Here is a 16,231-nt window from a genome sequence, read left to right on the forward strand (position 1 = left end):
GGGAGAAGAGACCGGCACCCACCTGGCTCCAGCCTCCTGTCAGGGAGCTGTGGAGAGCCAGAAGGTCTCCCCTGAGCATCCTCTGCTCCAGGCTCAGCACCCCCAGGTCCCTCAGTCGCTGCTCACCAGACTTGTCCTCTAGACCCTTCCCCAGATTCATTGCCCTTCTCTGGACATGCTCCAGTCCCTCAAATTCCTTCTTGGAGTGAGAGGCCCAGAAGTGAGCCCAGGATTTGAGGTGTGGCCCCCTCAGTGCCGAGTATAGGGGGATGATTCCTGCCCGAGTCCTGCTGACCACACTAGTGCTGATAGAAGGATGCTGGTGGCTTTCTTGGCCACCTGATCACATGCTGGATCATGTTCAGCTGGCTGAACATGTTATGCTGCTTTGATTTTGCATCGTTGGGGTCTTTGAGGGAGTTTTAATGACTTGCAGGCTTACTAAAGGCACATAAGCATTCTATAAAATAAACTACTAAAATGCAATTGTATTTCATCTCGCCATTCGCAATTATTTAGACAGTTATTTTTCCTATATGTATTTCTGTCAATTGCTCATTTAACTACTGTCCTCTGAGCCCACCAGTTGTCTCTGCTGCCTTTTGAAGTACAGATCAGGTCAGTTCAGACTGTATTCTGAAGAACCTCAAAGCTGGGTTACCTGCCGAGTGTTAGCCATGCAATGTTACTGTACAGCCTAATGCGTTACAGGGTGACAAAATCAAGCCAAATTATAGTCAGGGACTAAATTTTCCCCTATAACCTACACCTGATTCTGAATTTCTATCTCAATCCCTCAGACAGGAAACAGTTGGACCTCTGCTCAGGCCTGAATTCATTACAGAGATAACAAGCTTCTTTTAAAATGTCTGTTTCTTTTTTGTTTGTTTGTTTTCAGGGATTACAATGGTTGATACAGAAATGCCATTTTGGCCCATTAATTTTGGAATTAGTCCAGTGGATCTGTCTGCGATGGATGATCATACACATTCCTTTGACATAAAGCCATTTACCACTGTTGATTTTTCAAGCATTTCTTCACCACACTATGAAGATATTCCTCTTGCAAGAACTGATCAGACAAACATTGATTATAAATACGATATCAAGCTCCAGGATTGCCAAAGTAGGCTTTTTTATTTTTTCTTTTAATATTTCCTTCATGTTCATATTTGGTTCATTGTCTAGAAAGTTTACTATCAGCAAAAGGATTTTGAAGTAGTCAGATGACTAAATACTGGTGTCCTGTGCCATCATCAATGTCCAGAAGATGCTCTTGAAAGGCAGATAGAAAAGACAGAATAAATAAAGCAGACCCTCACCCTTCCAGAGCAGCAGATGGAGATCAGGCAAAGTATCATAAAGTGTGTAACATGACATGAACACTTTGTGTTAGACACATGAACCCCACCATTTGTTTCTGAAACTTTTAGGCTGTGGTGTATGTGATGTTACCTTGTCTGGTGTGTAAATTGTCCTTTGAAGCTCTATGCACACAATGCAGAATAAATATCCTGAATGTTAATAAATAAAAGCGTATTCATTATTAATACATGTAGCTTTTAAATTCCAAATGGGCTAAGAAGCTGATGAAGTAGAAGAATTGTCTACATCTGAGTCACAACGTTGGTATAACTTTTATCAATGTTCCTAATGTAGGCATAAGGAGCTTCACAGGCTACTATTGTTAATATACTATGAAAAACACTGTTCTTTTGCCAGTTATAGTAAAAAAAAAATCACACACAGCTCCCCTTTTAAGAAAGGAAGTGACCTGCTCTTAAATAAGTTGTTATTGCTCCAAGTAGGAATGTGAGATTGTTGTGGCTGGAACTTTTTTGTAGATCTGCTTTAGCGTGCTTAGATCTGAGATCACTTCTGTTTCTGCTAATCCTACAGGAATTCCTTCTAGGAAAATCATGAGATTTCATTTGGGCTGTAGAGTGAAGCAGGTGCTGTGTACCTCTGGGTTACTTATGAAATAAATTAAATCTTCCAACTAATTTTTTTTTTTTTTTTTTTTTTAATTAGAAATGTCCATAGCACTTGAATAACAAACTAGAAAGCGCAGCAGAGTTTAGGCAACATAACTCTTCTTTATCTTAGATTATTTTCCACTTGTCTTTTTTCTTTCTAGTTTATGTAGGAACTCTTGTTTGTGTAGTGTAGCCAGTCTGGAAAAGAAAAACATTCACATTATTGCAGTACTGTCTGGTACCTCACTCCTGAGATGTGACCTGGTGTGATGTTATAGTGACAAATGTCGCAACTTTCTTCCATGATCAATAATGACTGATACAAAGATGTCATACTTGTTTGCTTGAGCTTGTTCAATATTACAAATTGTTCTTTTGATTAGAAACTTTCAGAAGAGAAATTGTATCTCTAAACTGAAAATGTATCTCTAAACTGTATCCAAAGTGGAACAGTGTTCCCCGGTGGAGAGCTAAATTTCTTTCAACTTATTAGATACTTAAATATTTTTTAGACTAGTTTAAAAACTCCAGTCTTTCTCCCTGCAGTACTTCGGAATACCTTAAAGTAATACAACCAGACTAGACATGGAGAGAGAAAAGTATGAGGTCTCCATATGTGAATTTTTACTATCCCTATCTTCAAATCATTCCATACTACAGAGAAAACTAAATCTGTAATAACATTTTCTACCTCAGAATCTGCCCCTTCAAGGTTTTTCAGCTTATATGTGACCGGTGAAATAGTGGCTTGCAGCCTACATCCCTTGTTTAATACTTATTTTGTATTATGAAGCAGATCTATGAATCAGGCTACGCTGTCATTGCTTGCGATTATTCCTTGCTTCTTCTTCTATGTATTTAATTATACTTTGAGTTTATCTATTAAATCTTCTCTGTATGCAGATGCAATCAAAATGGAGCCTCCTTCCCCACCCTACTTTTCTGAAAAAGTTCAGTTGTACAATAAACCTCATGAGGAGTCTTCCAACTCCCTCATGGCTATCGAATGCCGTGTGTGTGGGGACAAGGCCTCAGGATTTCACTATGGTGTCCACGCATGTGAGGGCTGCAAGGTACGTTCTCACAAATCTGGGGTTGCTGAAGATTTGATACTATTTTCGTCTGAATAATCACTTGGTAAAAGCAGAGATCTGTGCTTTTCTAAAAAAAACCAAAGAACTCTTTAAGTAAATTGTTCCACATATACTGCATAAGACTTTGTGTGCTAATAAGCAAGAGTTTTTAGAAATATGTTGTGCTTTCTGTATTATTATTATTATTATTTCTGTATTATGTTACAGATCTATTAGAATTTTTGCGCATCTCTTCTGCTTTCATCAGCTATGTAATTATCTTTCATTCCTAAAAACTGCCTTGGAGGTCACTTACAGAATCTGAATTCATAGAACACAGCAAAAACAGATCGTGCCCAACTCCAAAGCTCAATACTCTGAGAAGTTTAAAATTCAGATTCCGTTATTCTCATTGATTAGAGTTTTTTTTTACCCAATTTATGAATTTCTCAGTGACTACAGAGAAGTCTAATGGTATTAAAGAATGTGGCTTTCTGCCTTAAACCTCCATGGACTTTTTTTTTTTTATTTCCATGATATTTATTGTTTATAACACATAAAGCAAAAGGGATGGTTTAAAAATTAGGCATCCTCAAGAATGAGAAGAAAAATGCCAGAGAAATAAATTAATAATGATAATTCACTGAGTTCAAAGAAAAATATTATGGTTTAACATGCAATTCCCATGTTATTTATTTTCAATATCTTGAGGAAAATAATAATAACTAATAAATAATAGCTTAAAATTTGTAGCACTGAATTAGGAACACATATAAAGCATTAGATATGTGTGTTGAATACTTAAATTACAGTGAATTATATAAGTATGAGTTCTTATTATACTTTTATTATTTGCTGTGAGGAAAATGAAACATTATAAGGGACAAATAATGATAAATTTGGATAAACTTTATTAACTGATTGAGTGATCTGAGGAAACATCTTAAACTGTAAAATGACAGACTTGTGAATTTCCATAATGATTTTCTCTTTATAAGACTTCATGAAACTTCTGTGCAATAATTTCCATGAGCTTGGTGCCAAGTTTTGGGATTTTTCATGTGCCAACATACTTTGCAAACTTTCAGTAGCCAAACAATGGAGATAAACTAGTAAACAAAACAACCAAGAAAACAGAACCCAGAAATAAATATTGCAAAATTATCTCAGCACTATGCAAAACCAAAGAAATAAAATAGGTGAAAGAATATACATTCTTTTTAAGTACTCAGGCTGAAAAGAGAAATAAATATTTGAAATAGAATAAATAAATAGTTGGGAAAGAAAATTTAAACAAATGGATAACCCATAACCTTTTTTATTTACTTGAGATTAAACTGCTGTTGGCAGAATTTTTGGTTTCTTTTGACTTATAAAAAAAAATTGTTACATTGGTAGAGAATTTTTAAATTTTGAAAATGTTGTGTTCACTTTATATGAGCAGTGTAATAAATGGAGCTTTGCTTCCTTTGGCATAGCGTTCCTCATGCTCAGCACATCCATAGAGATCCAAATTTCTGTCCCTACTGTCCTGTAAGCTTCCCCAGTTGTGTGAGATTTTTACCCCTCTACCAAAGCAGGTTGAAAATGGTTAATAATATCAGAACAGGAGCACACAGATAAGCTGTATGAGCTTTGCTTCCTTTGAAAATCCATCTAAACTCCTTAGGTTCCACGTGGATACAGAAAGGTGCTTTGTAGATATAGAGAAGTGTGATGATGCCACTGGCAGTTTCTTGCATTTTTTTTACGTGCTTTTATGTTTACTCCAGGGCTTCTTTCGAAGAACAATCAGGTTAAAGCTAATTTATGACAGATGTGACCTGAATTGCCGCATCCATAAGAAAAGCAGAAATAAATGTCAATACTGCAGGTTTCAGAAGTGCCTGGCCGTTGGGATGTCACATAATGGTAAGTGTATCTAGCATATTTTAAAGCAATAAAGTTTTACCTGAAGAATAACATCAACTATTAATATGACTACTGAATGTGCTGCTTTAACATCTACGCTCTTCTGTTTCTTAACACTAGACAGTTTAGAAACATGTATCAGAGAAATTGCCTCTGAGTTTACGAGACTATATTTATGATTGGAGATTATTTTCAATATAAAAATCAGACAGGTAGAGATTTGTATTTATTGATATAATACATAATATAACATATGAGTTGGTTTTACTCACCAGCATTCTTTTTCGTTACACTGTTGATTATTCTTCCTGCTTATTCCTAGTGTAATGGTTATTTTTCAGTTCATTGTCTTATTTTCTGGCAAGACTCTTGCATACTGTAGCTCAATGTCCCTTTGCTGTAAATAGAAAACTTAATTTAATTACAAAAAGTGGACTAGAAAATTTACCCAAAGTATGTGAACAATAGTCACTTGAATTGGATGCATAAGACACTTATCCAGGACTGTTAGCATCACTAAGTTAACACTTCCTCATACTAGAACACAACGTACTTCAAATTACCAGGCCAGCCCCTGTACTGTTTTCCAAAACAGTAGTTGGGCAGATAGCATTGAGCCTATCACTATGTTCCTTTCTTGCACAGAATTTAGAAGAAAGTCTCTCTGAACTATAAAATTAACATATTGATTCATGTGGAAATACTTATGAATGTTTGGACAGAGAAACATAATGAAGATTCTTTGCTGCCTTGCTTTGGCAAAGCTGAGTAAAAACAGGAATTAAATGTCATAACATAGAGACTTATGTAATTCTAAGGGTAAAGAATTGCAAACATGACTGGGAAAATAATTTCTCAGTGGTTTTTTTAGAACTTTCATTATTTCCAGTATAAAAAATGAGTGTACTGTCCCCAGGAGAAAAGCTTAACTGTGATTTGCGAAGTTAATACATGCAGTGAATGTAAATTGGTATGGGAAATGTTTTGCTAATAGAAAATATGGTTTTCAAGTTCCTGGGATGCAACAGCAACACTTAAAAATAAATCTAATTTTGAAATGCTACCGTGGGTATTTTTTTATAGTAATTCAGGTTTTATTATTATTTTCAAGGTGCATGCCAAATTCTCTCATAACCTAGCAACAAATCTCCCAGTTATGTCAATGGGAACCATGTGCAGTTCCACCAAGAAAGGGAAGGCCAAGACCGTTCTCTCTGGCTTAGTAACACCAAGGGCCCAAGAAATATTTTTAAAATTAACATTTCACCTGCTATTTTTTTTCCTGTTCAGCCATTTCTAAGGCAGAAACTGTGGCACCAGTAGGGCCCATGGTTGTGGGAATCGGGGAGAAGTAGAAGGGAGAAGGGGAAAGGGCAAAGCCTTTTGTCCCAGAAGTTGAAGGAACACTTTCATTTGCTCTACCACGATTTTACCTAACAGGGAGTTTTTAGTGTTTATATTAAAGTATTGCCTCTTAAATCTGCGTTTTTTACCCACTCTGCTTAAACAGAAAGAATTTGGATCACACTCTGCATCACATGAAAGGAAACCCTCGTTCCTCCATCATTTACAAACAAACAAATTTATTAAAAAGAATTAAATTTCGCCTTTGAAGACACAGACCTGTATAAAGAAACATACAGAAATGTAACAGTGCATATTGTCAAAGACACTGAGACACGTTTTTATGTTACATCCACAGATTAAAGTCCCCCCACCTGAGCAGTGAAATAATCTGAATCTTAAATGCTTGGAACCAGGATGTGGATGATTTGTGCCCGAGGGTTCCAATCCATGACAGTCTCTGTATAGATGTATCATTGCAAAATGAATAGGGCACTTACAAAACCAGGGAATGCAAGGAGACACTCAGCAGCTACAGACACATTTTTTCACGTATAAATGCTACATACCACTTGGCTGAAGGTTAAGTAAGACAGTGGTGTTCTCATGCTTTGAATATTGTTTTCCTTTCCTCCTCTTGCTACAGCGCTGCTCTGTGTTTAACCCTTAGTTTCTCAGAATGCATTCTGAAGTACCACTAACAGAAACTTGGTTATTTTATTTTGGAAATTTCGTTATTTTTTTCTCTTCTACTAGAAGTACTATACGAAGCCAACTCCTGTATTGGGAAAAAGAGCACACATGGCAATATATCTGTCTTTTCAGTTCTGGGAGCAGTGAATTGCTCAGTCTGGGCAAATGTCTCCAGTAAACTCAGACAGGTATCTGCCCTGGCTGTATCTTGTGTTTTCTAGTGTAAGAAACTGTGTTTGTTGTCTATTCAGGGTCTCATTTATGCTCAAAAGTAATCTAGACAATCAGAAGAGTGGAGTGTTAAGCAGAATAGTCTGTAAGCAATTGTAACTTCTCCAAGCCATAAAATGTGGCAGAAGGATAAATATCCAAGTTTTTCCAGAGAAAGACAAAGGATATAAGGTAGCATGTATTGTCTCACTATATTCAGTATTGGTTTTACATCACTGATGTTTGGAGACTGCAGTAAATAGAAGTAAGAGCAGTACCTGCCAAAGAAAGGAGAGAGAGATCACACATTCCAGCGGCAGGCACATGCCCGAAGTTGCTCAGTCCTCTGTTACTGTGAAAGAAATTGGTGTCTGAACCCCTTGCACCCTTGCAGTGTGAGTAATGAGCCACATTTCCAGATCCTTTATGTCAGCTCGCTGGCCAGTCCCTGCCCTTCCCACCCCTGCAGACCCTTCCTTAGGCCATTTCCCAGTTTCCCAGGAGATAAGGAAGCTAGGCCTAGCTCTGAGGGTAGGTGGAGGAGAGACAAGGTAGAGAAGCAAGAAGAGTAAAGTGGTCCATGGAAACAGAGGGAAGTGGAGAGAGAAGCAGAAATGGATACCGCCCATCCTTGAGATTTTCCTCAACCACCAGAAATGCTGTGAACACTTATCCACTCTGTGAACTCTCCTTTTCCACCCTAACCTCTGTAAGCATCATCAATCCCTCCTCCTTTTACTCTGACCCATAATCCCACTTTCCCAATTCCTTCTGTAAAACCCCTCATATCTGACCTCTTCCGGACTTTTTGTCTCAGTCCTCTGAAAATGACGACTTCTCCAAAAGGAAACAACCAGTCTAGTACCACAAAATTGAATCTCCCCCCCAAATTTGTTTGCAAGGCAAATAAACATTGAACAGAATCTGCTACAACTAATACAATATTTTTAAAAAAATATATTCTAAGCATTAAAAAAAATTGAAAATTATCCTTTTACCTGTCAAATTATATGATGGAAACATTTGATTCACAGCTCTCTCACTTTATATTGTAAAGAAATTGCTATATTTAAAATATATTTTAGGGTCCTGATGGCCTGGATTAGATGATCTCTAGGGTCCCTTCCAACCTAAGCCATTCTATTATTTAAGAAATGTTATTCTCATAATTTGTGAATTACATCAGAAATCTTCCAAGACACATATGTCAATGAAATACAGACAGTATTTAGAAGTGGATCATGAAAGATCCATTGCTATTAATCCACTGGAAAAACACCCATTTAAAAAGAAACAAAGACATGTAGAAATGGTAGATTGTTAATAAAGATACAGCCCATACAAAAATAAAGATGCAGAATGAACTTTACCCCAAGCAGTTTTCACACGCTAAGCACGAGAAAATATTGTGACATTTCTGAGGGATTTCATTATTGATGAATTCTTTTATGTGAAAGTCAGATGTTAGTACAGAAAACAGCAAGATCTCATTTCCATTTTCAGTGAAGTCAGTTGGTGTATGTAGGAGAAGTCTTGGTCCTGTCTGCTCAATGCAAACTCTGCAGATGTTGGTGGAGGTGTGATCTGAGAGGTGGGAACCCCAACAGCCCTGGCAGGTTCTTAAACGAAGGATGGTTGCTTTAGGCCAGCAAGAGATAACCCCCTGCCCTGCTATAGCTCTTTGATTAGCTAATCAGCTTGTGCCCTCTGATAACAAGAGGTAGCTTGGCCTGATTTGACATCAGTGTAATAGCTTTCCATGCTAGGAGTAAGCTCCGTTTGATCTAGCTAACTCAATTCTGAACATTTGAGAATAGAAGTTAATGCTTATAACCTAGTTTATCATTTAAGACCATGTGCTAATCTTATTTCCAAGTAATCTTTGCATTTTAGCAAGCTTGCTATATAATTCAATATCACCTTTAGTGGTAGTACTTCTTTTTGCTTTCCCATTTTCCTTTACACAAAAAGAATTTCAAATTATCTCTTTTTAAAAAAGAAACCAGGAATCTGATTTTTGCAGAAAAATTAGAACATGAGGCTCCATGCCAAGCTTCTGCCAAAAATTCCTTAAAAATATTTCGCAAATTTCCCTGCAGCTTTAATCACGTATCATTTGATATAGTCTTCCTCTGTGTCTTTGGGCTTTAACTCCAAAACAGATTATACATACGGGTGCTTGCATTCGTAAAATTCAGCATGCTGAGGACAATGCTTTGATTTAACATTAATGTTCACAGGGGTTTTGACTGTATATAAAAAAATTATACAAATTCTCAGACAGATGGAAACAAAAAATGAGATAGGATTCCACCAAGGAAGAATATTGAAAAAAAAAAAATCAAAGTAACTAATAATATTTGAAGATTATAACACTGTTAATGCAGAGATTTCAAAGCACTTTTTTGGAAAATAAGTATCACTATTGCAAGCAAAATAAAAATAAATGGTAAGTCAAAGAAGGCAGCTACTCTAGAATTTTTAACAGTAAATTAAATATTAACAGGATGATGAAGTCCAGTGCAACCTGTCAATTAATAGAAACAATTTTATATTAGAGGCACTAGGGCTTATCATAGATGCCTACTTTGTGAAAATAATTGGGTATCCTTTGCTGGAGGTAGATAAGCACACCAGAAGTGGGATTCTGGAGAACACCCTTAGTCAATATTATTTTCCATTTAAAAAAGAAACACATTCTAAGTTGTTATTTATTATAAATTCTACGCCAGTGCTCTTGTAAACTATTAACAGAGAGTTGACAATATGTCAAATTTCTAGCACCAGTACTGTAATTTACTTTCCAAAAGACTTTTGGATAGGACTCCAGGTACATACAGATAAAGGACATATTAAGAAAACATGAGTATATGAATATATGTTTCCTTGAAAAAACGAAACGTGTCTATTCGCACACGTATGAATTTCTAGCAAGGTGTTTGTCTGGTTTCTGTTCTTTAAAATAGTAATTATGCAGCTTAACCAGCCACTCTCTAATAACAAAACAATCCCTGATTTGAAAATCCCTGATCTTTTCAATAAAAATGTCTACATTAAACAATTAAACACTAAACACTGTCATAGCTGATATATACACTGTGCTATATCATTAAGAATGTTCCAGTAGATTCTTGATTAAAGAAGAATTGATTAAAGAATCTTGATAAAAGGGGGGGAAGAAAATAAATTCCTATTGATTTTAGAGCTAAGTCAATCTTAAAACGTAGGAAGGGGAAGAAATATACTGTCCCTTTTTAAATTCCCTTGTTCACAAAAATAACCTTGATGAAAGGGAGTCTTATGCCAGTGAGTTTCCAGATTATAAACTTGCTCCTGCAAACCCCAGTACTCAGGAATAGGCCAACCACAGAATCATCTCTCATACTGGTGTTCAGTTCCATAATACTTAGAGTTCGTGTGTTTAGAATGAGCTTACAGAACTTACATCAGCTTGTTAAGGCCAACTAACTGATTGTAAACATATTATAAAAACATTATATATCATGCTATTAATGTATTCTGTATAACATATCAAATTAGTTTGCATGTAGGATTTACCATAACAAAACATTTTTCTGGCCCAAAGAACCTAGTTCCTGATACCGCCATGAAATCTCTCAAAGGTTTCCTTAGAGTTCCTCAATATTTCTTATTAAATGTTCAGAAGTCTTCAGTTTGTAATAAACTGTACTCTGTATATTTCTGGAAGTGATTAACATTTTATAGACATGGGCAACTGATCTCCCTTTTTTATTAACCGTACTTTATATGAGGCTAATATTCGCCTTGCTTTCTTTCCATCTTGAAAGGTCCACTGTAATAGTCTGAGGACTCTTGCTAGACTACATTTAGGTCTTCGGTTTGCAAATCCTTCCTCAAAAAAGATGGTGAGGAGGAGTTGAGTTTCTTGTCAAGAACCCAATCAGAAGTATCAAAGTATCAACAACGAAGTATCAACAACCAACAACAAGATTGTTTTCCATTGACGAAGCTATTGCAAAATGCACATTTGAAAAGTGGACAAATTAATCAGAAAAACATAATCCTATTAATGTCAAAAATTAAATATTAAATTACTATTAAATCAGAAACCAGATCTAGTGAAGAACATAATAGCTTTTCATGAAAATATGAATTTAACAAATACCTAAACTGTTCAACATGGACTTTCAATTAACCTTTAGCAATTTTATTAGCTCTGTTATTATTTTAAAACCTTCTTGACCCCACATTTTAGTTATACCTGTTGTCACTGGAACAATTTTTACAATATGTATGTAATATATTTCAGTTTTATTATGTTGCTGACAGTTTGATTCTTTTTGTTGAATATCTCCTTAAATATCAGGAAAAAAAGATCTGTAAATGCTATAAAATAGTCTCAGTGAGCTTTCATTCTATTTACTTCATTAAATTCTCATACTTCATTCATTTTACATCTTCACCAATGTCTAAAATACAGATATTATATTACGGGTTCAATGTTATCAACATCCATACAAGATTTTTAAAAAAACTCAGAAGATTTGTGCCAACTACAAATATGAATTTTTCACAGTGAGAGAATCCATTTAAACTGGAAATTAAAAATACCAAAACGGTCTTGATTCACAGTGTCCATGGAGCGTGTGTAGCTGAATTAATTCCTTTGTAGTTACACTGAATTTTTAAATCTTTTTTAAATCTCCTTTTGTTTACTATCAAATATCAATATTTTTAATACATCATTATGGCTGCTGTATGTTCATCTATTTACATTACTTCTCTACGGAATGGTGTCTGTCTCTTTGAGCCATTAAAGTGTGCCATATAAACTAATATGAAGTTAATAGTTTTTCTTTAAACATTTCGCTCTTGGAAAAAAGGCAGGCAGTGATGTCTCCCTGAAGACTATTGTTAGTAGCTGAATAAGAATCCTTAGTGTTTCCCATGAGAGAGGAAAAAAAATACCTATGCTATGGTACATATGATACAAAACAAATAGCAGTTGGTAATTATTCACAATTTCCCATATGAAAGAATTACAAGCAACAGACATTTTTTGGAGGGAAAAAAGTAGAATATGTTAATTGGTACCTATTTGAACTAGATTTCTTTTCATGCTGATTTTTATTCTGACATGTTAACACTAAGAATACCGAAACAAATTTGAAATACGCAGCATATATCATTCAGAGACTAAGTTTGTTGAAAGAGAAATGTAGTCCAGCTGTAAAAATAAACAGCCTTGTTTCTACAGCCATGAAATAAGAGATCCATAAATATAATATATGACAAATAGGGGGTTTTATGTTTCCTGACACAATCATTTATTCTTGAAAAAAAGTGTCGCTTTTGTCCATCAGCTCACTGTGAGCAAACTCATAAAAGGAAAGTGACTGATTGTTCCCAAAATAACTGTCCCTAGTAAAATCATTCATATGTATGATCTTAACAGAACTTTTACTTTATCCAGGGAAGACATTAATCGCTGAAAAAAATATTTATGGTATTTCTATTTCCTCCTAAGGCCAAAATGCAACCCTTTATTTCTTCCTTCTGTTTTTTTGTTTGGATGTTCTTTTGTTCTGTTTTGTTTTTGTAATAAGAAACAAATTCTGTTTACTGAATCTCACGTGATAAATCAATCTTGATCTTCGTGGCTCATGTGAAATATTTTCCAAGTCAGTATCCATATGAATAAATAGTGTCTTGGCTAGTAAGTACATAGATGTAAAAGCGGGAGGTTTACAGCCTGCCTTAGGCTGGTATTGAGCAAGTGTGAGTTCATATGAAAAGGTAGAACCATCTCCTGTGCTTTCATAAAGTTACTGTGAAGAATTCAACCTTTTCTAGCTTTTTCACTCCCTGCACAACCTTCTTTCTCATTCCTTAGTTCTTTTGATAATATTTTATTGCACTTGCCACACTAAGTTCTGCTGAACTATTTAGGAACTTATTCCTGCAAGGCATGTGAGTGTTTTGTTTCTAAACAAATGAAGACTCTGAGATCCATATGGTGATTTGCCCAAAACAATATGAGGCTGAAAGGTGGTTCCTACCCTGAGCCAACAGGATTTTAATATCTTAAAGATTCTTTACATTCTATTTATCTTGGAGGTAGAATCAGTGGTTTTCAGTAACTCTATCAGGTGAGCTGACAATAGGTTTGCATTTCTAAGCAAGATATTCTAATCTTACTGTTTGGGCACACAGATTATTTCCTCTCTGAGGTTTGTTTGTTTAGATTTCTTTAAAGCACTTCCTCTACTTTGCCTGTGTTACTGGAGAAGATCATCGTTTTCTTACTTGCCTAAGTACTCTTTCAATAAAAAACTTGGAGAGCTCCTAACAAAAGGTGACATTAAAAGCTATTCAAATGCGCTTTTTTAGGTGCAACTATAGCTATAGTAATTGCTTGTCATCTTCTTCAGCCATCAGGTTTGGGCGAATGCCACAAGCGGAGAAGGAGAAGCTCTTGGCAGAGATTTCCAGCGACATCGACCAGTTAAACCCCGAATCTGCTGATCTACGAGCACTTGCCAAGCATCTGTATGACTCATACATAAAGTCCTTCCCTCTGACCAAAGCCAAGGCGAGGGCGATCTTGACAGGAAAGACGACAGACAAATCAGTTAGTTCCCTCTGTTTTTTTTGGTTTGGGTTTTGTTTTTTTTTTTTTTTTGCTTTCTTTTGAGTAAATGATTTACCACATTGACAACACATCTTTTTTAAAAAAGCAGCTTTGCTGTTGGCAGTTACATATTTCAAGCTGTGTCTGAAACACAGGAAATGTTTTTAGATAGGATAAGTAAACATTATTTGAAAAAACTCCAAGTTCACCTAATAAAATAGTTGAAACCAGTACAAGAATTTGAAGGTCATCTTAACCTTTTTGTATTCTCTGATCCACTCTTCCCGTTTTCCTTCTCCTTCACCAAAGGTTATCTTCCACACTATCTATTTAAGGTGGCTATCTAGCTGTCAGGAACTGGTTGCTATTCTATTCAAGCATCCGTATCACAGCATATTATCAGTGCTAGCTGTACCCAAAGGAATACTCTTTTCTGTAAGTGTCAAGTGGCTCCCAGTACGAACACCATCATTTGCTTTAGCTATGATGCTTACACTTAGGATTCTCTGATGACTTCCTGCATTTAACTGGGTTATCTTGGATCAGATCAGTATCCTGTGTTGATGCAATTTAAATTCTAGGAGAACGTACAAGAAAATCTTTGAAAAATAAGGAATAGAGATACATATATTTGTGGGTTGCTTTGGAAACTTCAATGGCAATGTATAACAATCTTCTTTACTAGTGAGGAGGATAAATAAGATCTCATCTTTACAGTAGGTTTTGAATTTTGTCATTATTTTAATAACTAAACAGCAAAACCATTTTCCAAAACTTGTAACTCTTAGCATGATGTATTTTCAGCACAATTTTTATTGTCAGCATTACAGCAGAGACTGTGTTTTATTTCCTTTAATAGTTTCAAAGGCAGGAAAGAATTTGGAGGTATTTTAGGCTTTATTTCTTTAAAGGCAGTTAAAATCATGATTTAAATATTGTCCCTGATTTGGTTGTACTCCTCACATAAAAACTTCAGATATGGTGAACACTTACAATTTGAGTAACTGTTCATCATGGAGTATATAGAGGTCAAACTAGCATAGTTTATTTGTTCTGCAGAAAGCTGATATGCTAAGCCCACTTGAGGGTCACTGCTTTTTCCAAGTGTTTTTACAGTTCCCTTTTTATATCAGAAACAGAGGCTACTGGGAAAGAATACAGCAATTTAGCTTTTTATTTGTGTTCTTAATAGCTATGTACCTGCATTGAGAAACAGAATAGAAGTGGGGCATGTAACTGTATGTCTTTTTTACTCCTCTTCATCCTAAACACATCACCAGGAATCCTGCACTTTTTCCTGCAGCCACCCACTCTGCATGCTCTGGAACATGGCAAGAGTTGAGACAGGTTTACCTATGGTGCTCTTATCATCTGTTTTTCCAGATGTGTGTTTAGAAATCTGGGAACTTTGTTTCTGAGGTCCCAGGCGCATCCACAAATCCCACTTCTCCTCTGTAAGGTTCTAGGGAGCTGCCACAGAAATCACTTGGCCTGTGGTTTGCTGCTTTGTTGTTCTGGGTACTTAACAAACATCTGGGTTTACACAACTCAGTCGTGCCTGAAAGTTACACTACTTCAATACTTATGTAGTTAAATATATAGTATGCCATCAACAGCATTCACCTTTTTTATTGGAAGTTTCAAAATTTTACCAGTTTAGACTATAGCACTATAACAATGGATGTAGAATTCAGCTTTTCATTGTTGCAAATTTTCAAGTCTCTTTAAAAAAATAACTCTGAAAGAGTGACAGCCAGTATTTAATGGTTACAACTTTTACGTTATTTGTGTTGTAATGGACTTTATGCCCTGGAACATCAAAGTGTTTACTATGGGCATAAATTAAATTTATGTTATTTTTTTAATTGCTGTATCATCTGCATTAACTGAAAATGACTGGACATGCTAAGTGAACATGTCAAAACTAAAATGACTGACTCACCCTCTTCTGGGATATACAGGACTCATTCAACTTAAAATTCTGCTCACGAAGTTAATCTGAATCTTTATATTAAAAATTTCTTTCACTATTTTGAACTCTTTCTTGATTTTTACCAGTCAGTAGGTCAATGGCATAGTTTAGTCTTTCTAAATCAGATGTACATGAACAGAATAAATTGCTTTTCCTTGTACTTGGTGCTCCCACCTAATATTTTCTAGGAAGAAAAGAAAGGGACAGCCTACTAGTACTAAAACGTGACTTTTTAAATCCTCCTCTACAATCTTGTTATTCATTACGTCTTGAAAAATACAATTTCCTCCTGGCTTTTCTCAGTGCAGTGTGTTTTATTTTTTTCAGTTCCACACTGAAACCCTAGTGCATGTGGAAAAATAGTGTCATAGCTCACACTGTTGAAGTGAATCTCATGAGCTGTCACCGTCAGAGGTTACTGTCAGCCGGAACGTCTCGC

General features: G+C 35.7%; 1 protein-coding gene across 1 annotated transcript in view; it reads left to right on the forward strand.

The window, feature by feature from the left end:
- The first annotated feature begins 901 nt into the window (after positions 1–901).
- Positions 902–16,231, forward strand: part of PPARG (peroxisome proliferator-activated receptor gamma) — a 25,004-nt gene continuing 9,674 nt past the window's right edge. Inside the window, exons 1-4 of the mRNA XM_008939532.1 lie at positions 902–1,126; positions 2,880–3,049; positions 4,822–4,960; positions 13,621–13,820. Of these exons, the coding sequence (XP_008937780.1) occupies positions 907–1,126; positions 2,880–3,049; positions 4,822–4,960; positions 13,621–13,820 (729 nt within the window). The 5' untranslated portion in view covers positions 902–906. The remainder of the gene's footprint in view (positions 1,127–2,879; positions 3,050–4,821; positions 4,961–13,620; positions 13,821–16,231) is intronic.

The sequence above is a fragment of the Merops nubicus genome, unplaced genomic scaffold (assembly GCF_000691845.1).
Source record: "Merops nubicus isolate BGI_N331 unplaced genomic scaffold, ASM69184v1 scaffold35090, whole genome shotgun sequence".
Classification (NCBI taxonomy): domain Eukaryota; kingdom Metazoa; phylum Chordata; class Aves; order Coraciiformes; family Meropidae; genus Merops; species Merops nubicus.